Below are 7811 nucleotides of genomic sequence, written 5' to 3'. Positions count from 1 at the left end.
GGAATGCCCTGTACTAGTTGACATCCCAGAATAGGTGGTTATTAGCTCAGTGTGCCACACAAACCCCCACAGAATTATTTGTGGGCAACAGTGTAACTAGCCATCCAATTAGCAGATCCAGGGAGCTATTTGCCCACACTGCTGCAATGAAGACAGTGTACAAACACACAAAGGGGGACAGAAAATCCCCACCAGAAAAAACAAACAAACCCACAAACAAAACCAACCAGAAAACACACCTAGGACAGATTTAATACATGACTTCTGAATTAAAAAACAACAAAAGAGTCAAATGAAACACCAACTAAGCTTCTTAAATGCTGGTACATAAGTTACACTGAGTAAACAAAAAAAACAAAGACACAAACCCAACACCTAATCACCATATACATTTGGCTGATTATTTGAAACTGAGCTCTTACTTAATTCTTTTTTACTTTCTATTCAGACCACTCTCCCCCACCAGCAACACAGTGAGCTTGGAGGCAAAAATTTGAGGTGTGTTTGCTGTTACTATTAGAATTTTAGTTGGAGATCAAAAAAAAACCAAATCGCCGCTGCTTTTTTGTTTCTTCGCTCTTTGCAACTAAAGCATTTTGAACTGACTGAAGATGTGCCGTCAGAGAACAAAAGCAACACGTTAAAATTTCAGAGGATCAGAAATGCCACAGAATTATCCAGAGACAGAGGGGTTGGGGGGAAAAATAAAAATCAGGATACAAAAACAAATTGGCTTTTTTAATGATTAAGTTTCCATTCCTAGATTTTCATTAAAAGCACTGAACCTTCTTACAGATCTCTCCAATTTTATCCCTATCTCATATGAAGTCTTTTATGATATTTGCATACACTAATGCAAAGTCTACTGAAAGTCAAATTTAATTTGTTAGCAAGTACTTCTTGAGTACCTTCAAAAAGTCTCCTTAGAATCCAGGCAGGCAAAATTAGGATCTAAATTTATTTTACTCCCACAGTACAGCACAAGTCTGTGCACCTTTCCCCTACTTCTGTCTCAGCTTGCCTCCCTGTCTTTGTCTTTCACACCTTTCAGACCCTTTTCAGTGCAGGTGTGCTTTACAGCCAAGACAAAAATCTATTCTGATACAGTGAGGACTAAGATGGTAATTTAACGGTGACAGCTATCAATATAATCACTCATTCTACAGCTCAGATGAAGTAATTTGACTTAATTTAGCTAGTATTGTTTATACTCTACTAAGACAAGTCCAAGCTAATGAAATTTCTTCGTGGTCAAACTTCAGAACCAAAGCATTTCTTTGTCTCCACCCCATTAACCTTCAGATTCACTGAAGTTCCATTCTTTTATCATATTTGTTGTTTTCCCCCTCTCCTCCCATTTCCTTTAGCATGACATTTGAAAGAACCTCCTCCCAATTTACTCCAGCCTCCAACTCTCCTCGATTTATTTCTTGCAACTAGGTAACATCTTTCACAAACCACAAATACAGCTACCACTTCCTTGCTGGCATCTTCCTTAAATTATAGATTAGAGATTAGATCCAAACTACAGTGTTGCAATACTGTAAAAATGGCTTTCACAAAGGGCGGTCCAGGCAAACACTTGGTTTTAACAGTTTGGGAATACTATTAGCAGGATTATGTAAAATACACTTGCTTGCAACAACCACAAAGCTGGACTTGACTTGGGAAGCCCTTCTCGGTGCTGTAAATGAATGTTTTCACAAGATAATCTACTTTCTATCTTTGGTTTGTTTCATGCTTATCCATTTTAGTTTAACACAAAGAATGCAGAACTTTATCTTTGCTTTCTCACTGTACCCACCTTTTTCACCCCAAGTCTTTATGGGGTTATTGTTACCAGTTTACATTAGTTATATAAACTGAGTGACTTTGATTCAGCCCTGTCAATTTCAGATTGTGTTTGAAGCCTACCCTTTCACTGTTTAATTTCCATTCTCCCAATTACATTGTTTATGTTCAAGCTTTTTGCACTTCACAATTCCTGACGACCGCCACAGTCTAATCTCTGACTTTTAACAAATTCTCTCTTCCACAGACAATTTTTTTTAATAGCAGAACCTGAAAATTTAACTTTTGATACCATTTCAATTTTATCAAGTAGCCACTTACCACTGCATCAAGACTCAAAGCAATGTACTAATTCTTCACTTCAGATTGAAACCACCTGTCAAGCTCTCATCAGCTTCAGAAGGTACATTTGTTTTCTTAGTGTAAAGTATCTTCAATACTGGCATTTTCTCCCACTCTTTCTTGTGAAAAGTGGGAGCCTGTTATAACTGTTTACAAAGCTGTCTAATTGTAACATTCCTTCTGCTGAAAACTCCACTAAATCTTTCCAAAACCTGAATAAAAGCTCAGCAGTTGTGGTCTGCTGAGAGTTTGATGCCACTCTTGTTTGTTTACTTTCCTCTTCTCCCTTAATCAACCTGGTGAGTAATACTTGCATCATAAATTCTCTAAAGCAGGACTGATGCATCTGTTATGCTTGTATGGTGCCTAGCACAACAGGGTCCTTGCTCTATACGGGCTACCATGGCAGTGTGTGTTTTAAGTAAATATAGAAATATATTCTGATTTTTCCTCTGAGAAAAATCTGCAGACAAAGAAGTTACACTAATTAATTAATTAGCCAGGATACCTGCACTAGCACTCCTTTTTCAAGGAGTGACCATTACATTCGATCAAGTTACACACTGCAAGGTATTGTCTAATTTCACAGACAACCCAGTGGATCTTACCCTGCATTCCTACACAAAACAGAACTCCCCTGTGCTTCTGTAGAAGTCTTGCACATGTGACAGCAATAGCATCAGACTACATACACAATGTTGGAACATTTGAGAACTTACGTTTCTCTTTATAAGGCAACTGTGTTAGCTTGGTGCAAAAAGTATAGTTTTATTGCCATTATTTATTACTATTTTTGTGACTACAGAAGTTGTAAAAGTAACGGGATCAAAATTTAAAAGTCACGTTTCTTTTTAATATGTTCGCTTCAAGCATCAATCAGTAAAAACAACTATCTGTACAATATTCTTTAATAAGCCATCCAACTTGTTTTACAAGTGCTCTCTTACCTTCTAGAGAAGAGTAACCTCCTGTCAGAGAATGTCTCTTCAGAGCAACAGCCCATCCCTAACCTCCAACACTACTCCGGAGAGGGTTTCTTACCACTGACATTATTAATTGACAGAAAAGCAAACCTTCATATAGGCAATCAACACAGGTATTGGTCTGACTCTCAACAACAGTTGGTTAAACACTAAGAAAAAGACTAAGAAGGCTACCAGATAACCTACAATATGTATTTAATTCCCTTGACATATTTTTGCTGAGAAACTCACCTGTATAACTCCTTCCATCATGTTCACCATCTTGTTGACTATTGCAATGACTTTATGAGTACGCTCTGCAGGAGTGATGTCAGGTCTGTACTGGCTTGACAATACATACCGACATGTCATATACAAAACATACGTAGGTGACAGCTTAAAATGAACTGTTGAGCTATTTGTGTAATTTATAATGGCAGATAAAAAGGCATCTTCAGCTACAAAGACAGAGAAAAAACCCAGCATGTCATAAAGCCAAAGACAGAAGGAAAATGAAATAGAACAATTCTATAACTTGCGGGAATACAGAAATTCTTGGCAGGGGGGAACAGGCAACTTACAGGAATTTGAACTCTGTAAAATTTCTACTGTGTACTACAGTTACTTAGGTACAGTAACAACACATTTCTATATAAAGTTAGAAAATCTGATCACCAAGAAACATTTCTGTACTATTTCCTATCTCTTTGCTGAAAATTTGCACCTTCAAGGGGAACAGAAAAATGGAAGATTTCTCTTGTCCATTCTATTCCTACAAAGCTCCCTTATTAAAGGGAATTTTATACTAATAAAAACCTGTCTTTGCTTGTTCACAAATCTATTTTGTCTCAAGTATTTGAAACCTGCACAATCTCTGGTGTATCTTTCTACTAGATCTGAGACCTTAAAAACCTGGGGACCAAGATAGCAAAAAAAAAAATCTAAATGAAAATTTAAACCAAATCAGATTTTATATAAAGTGGATTTTGGACCAAGATGCAATTATTATCCAAGGCATGGAGAACTGTATAGAAGAGAATGAATCCCATGTAGTTTCAGGAGGTGCAACTAACAATTTTTTCACAGAAATGAAATTAGAATTAGATATGCATGAACTTGCCTCAATACCCAAAATGTCTGTTCACCCTCACCAACAAAATAAATTATATTGCTGGATTAGCTATCATCTGTTCTAGTCATTATTCTTTTCAATATTTGCTATCCTTAAGCTTTCAAACTGAATTAACTACTACACTATAGAAAAACATACCAACAGGTTAGCTTTATAAGTTCACAATTTACTCACAGCTTTCCCTGAATTCAATACTGGCAGGTAGTATCAGTTCTGGTCCATGGGTGTCCTGAGATCTAAAGAAAGAAGACAAAAGCTGAAACAAACAATCCACTTGGGTGATACTAATTCCACTGTAAAATGACAGATTTCTCCAAATACACTGGTTCCAAATGCTGACATAACATCCTCCCCCAAAATTACCCTTTTGTTACCTTTCCTTTAGAACCATTCAAGCTAGATTTGCCTGCAACACAACAGATCAAAATACAGACTTCAGCTGTGGAGTCTGTGATATTAATGAACATCCTCCTCTGCGCTGTATTGGCAGACTGATAGGATCAGTTTGCCATCTGCCATTGACAGGATTCAAGTAACAAATTATTCATGGACGCATGAAAGAAAGTGAACGAAACTTCACCTGAAACATCAGCTTGGTTACAACAAATGGTCTTTGCTATCTTTAATGCCCTTAAAAATGATGAGGACTTGGCCAATTTATTTTACCTTTCTTCTGGTAAGAAGGTAAAATCTAGCCCCTGCCCTCACTTGGCTGTTGCTATGCTACATTAAGAAACAGCAGTCATTCCACGAGCCCAAGAACTATGCCCTCACTTAAACTGACTGCAGTGCTCTTTCTTATCAGTACCCATCAGAGAATTCACAAAGGAGAAAAATGAACAGAAAATTGATTTTTATGGTGTCTACAAAAGGTTAAGCACATATTTCATTACTCCCTTAAGCAAAATCATTAACTGAGCTGTTCTCTGCAGTTAGGCACCTATTTTTAGGAAATATGTAAAAGCTCAGTATCTTCTGCATGCAACAGTCATTTTTAACCACATGTAACACAATAGGTAGCTTTCTACTTCCCCTGGCAACTTTGATAAAGAAAGGCATGTAATACAATTATATAAGCCTCATTCTCCTGAGAATTATTAGTTATTCAAGGAAGCAGAGATAAGACACCAAAAGCCTTTATTCAGCTACCTCCTATAGTAAAAATCCACAAGATAACTTTGAAGCCTGATGTCAGAAAATTTAAAATTAAATTTTAACATATTCAATAAAAAAACCTAACAACACCTTTGGGGGTTGGTGTTGCGGGGTTTTGTTATTGGTTTTGTTTGTTTGGGTTATTTTGACTTTTTGTTGGTTGGTTTGTTGGGTTTTTTTTAGCTTGCAAAGAATTAAACCAACAGAGACCTCAGTTAAACCATCCAGATACCACTTTATTATAAACTGTGCTCAGCAAAAGGAAGTTCTGGGAGATGAAAGTGAAGGAGCATCACAGCAGGGCAATACGTGCGCAAATTACTGCCAGTTCAGTACATTTCAAACATGGCAGCACTCTCTCTTTATGAAGAGCACTCAGCTGGTGTATAAATTGTAGCATTTCCTTGGGTTTTACTGCTATAAATTTAAAATTAACTAATTTCTCGCTACCTGCACAGTCAAAGAAAAGCACATCATCTTTACCGAGAACTTAATTACTTCCAGTGAAGAATAAATAATATTCACACAGAATTATCAAAACAGAACTACAGTGACAACTCCAGAGAAATTTTTAATCTCTCCTTATAGAAATTGTAACAGACAAAGAAATAACTGATTGGTGAACCAGTACAAATTTCAGCTGATGATTAATTTCCTTTTCTTTAGAACAAAAAGATAGTGATCCCCTTCAGCACACAGAAAGGAACAGGATTCTCAGTCTTCCCTCCAATGGAAGAGAAAGCAGCATGAAGAGATGAAAAGTGATATGGATTAGTGTAACTGCTTAGAGAATTTTGGAAATTGGCTTTAAGAGAAAAATGAAGTAGAAAGAGGAAAGACTTCTTCAAAAAAAATGTTAGTTTTACCAGTAAATTAATTCCCTAAGAACAGATGCAGTAAGTCAATTATTTCATCTGCCTTGATATGAGTTTCCTTCAATTAACGTACCATTTTCTGCCTTTCCTAAGCACACACGAAAGAAATACTCTAAATAGGCTTTGCAGACTGGAAATTTAAGTTAAAGTAATTTTCTCTGTGCTTCTGATATGATAGCATCTACCCAACCTGCTTTGTTACTGAATACATTTTAAATATATGTCTTTTGATATTGCTTTGATAGGAAAATCCTCCCTGTGGTGATGAAATTCTCTGAGCTAAACCAGTCTGAAAGCCTCGTTAGGATGTGTCTAGCAAGGCCATAAAATATTGATTAGGGATTGCCTCCTCTCCATAGTGTCAGGTAATATTATACTTCCAAATTGCATTAAAAACAGTAACACATTCTCCAGGTATTTCTGGATTCTCCTAGATTATCTGTCTATGACAAAATGCATTAAAAAATGAAATATATTCTCTCCCTGTGTGGTTATTTTAGGCAGCATACTAGTGGCTTTGCAATGATGTCAGCCAACTCCTAGCATTTCTGGATGCATCCCATCAGGTCTTCTCCATTTTATGACAGAAAATAGAGACAATTTTTGAAGCAATGCTAATATTAAAAAAATTGTCTAATAAGGAGTTGAGACCTTTTGGACGGGCACAAGCTGAATTTGAACATGTTATGATGAAAACATGGAAACCGAATAGGAAGAAAATGGCATATGATTGGAAGTCAGTGTTTTTCACTATGGAAACCAAGTGGATATGCAGAACATGAAAAGTGTCATTCTGTACCTGAAAGACGGGCTTATGAACAAAATGGGACAGCATTTAATTTACTAATCACTGGCACTGTATCATAAATGAAAAAAAATCAAAAAGGAAGTATTACATGTATTTATAAATTTTGTAACTTTACAAGACAAGCATTCAGAGGTAGCTAAAATTCCTGCTCACAAGACTTGCCAACAAGACTACTGTAGAAATAGGAATGACCTTACTATTTTTCTCTCCAGAGTAAATCTCATCATCTTGCTACCACCAACACTACTGAAGGAAAGGAATGTTTGGGGTTTTTTTTAATATTCTGAAGTTTTTTGCTTTAGTTGTTAATCCTGGGGTTTATTTGGATGGATGGTGGGTAGTGACAGGACATGTTTACAAGGGTATGTAATGATAGGGCATGGGTAACTGCTTTAAACTGCAAGCAGATAGATTTAGATTAGATACAAGAAAGAAATTATTCACTATTAAAATGATGAGGCACTGGCACAGGCTGCCCAGAGAAATTGTGGCTGCCCCATCCCTGGCAGTGTTCAAGGTCAGGCTGGATGGAGCTTTGAGCAACCTTCCCTAGTGGAAGCTGTCCCTGCCTGTGGCAGGGGGGGGGGGGTCTGGTTGTGATTTTTAGTCCCTTCCAACCCAAATCATGCTAGGATTCTCCAGTCTCAAAGGAAATCTCATCTTCCATTGGGAAAATCAAAGAGTTTAAACTATTTTCACATATTGCTTCATCTATAAGAAAAATGTACCTGGTTTTTTCCATTATA

The 7811-nt window shown here is 36.8% G+C and overlaps 1 protein-coding gene across 2 annotated transcripts in view; it reads right to left on the bottom strand.

Moving 5' to 3' along the window:
• Positions 1-7811, bottom strand: part of MLLT4 (myeloid/lymphoid or mixed-lineage leukemia (trithorax homolog, Drosophila); translocated to, 4) — a 77237-nt gene that overhangs the window by 48034 nt on the left and 21392 nt on the right. For both annotated transcript variants that reach the window (XM_010009463.1, XM_010009464.1), the window contains 2 exons: positions 4402-4463; positions 3348-3553 (listed from right to left, as the gene is read on the bottom strand). In XM_010009463.1, the coding sequence (XP_010007765.1) occupies positions 3348-3553; positions 4402-4463 (268 nt within the window). The remainder of the gene's footprint in view (positions 1-3347; positions 3554-4401; positions 4464-7811) is intronic.

Source organism: Nestor notabilis, unplaced genomic scaffold, assembly GCF_000696875.1.
Source record: "Nestor notabilis isolate BGI_N333 unplaced genomic scaffold, ASM69687v1 scaffold7012, whole genome shotgun sequence".
Classification (NCBI taxonomy): domain Eukaryota; kingdom Metazoa; phylum Chordata; class Aves; order Psittaciformes; family Psittacidae; genus Nestor; species Nestor notabilis.
The sequence above is the reverse complement of the archived record's forward strand: the minus strand, read 5'-3'. Positions and strand labels throughout refer to the sequence as shown.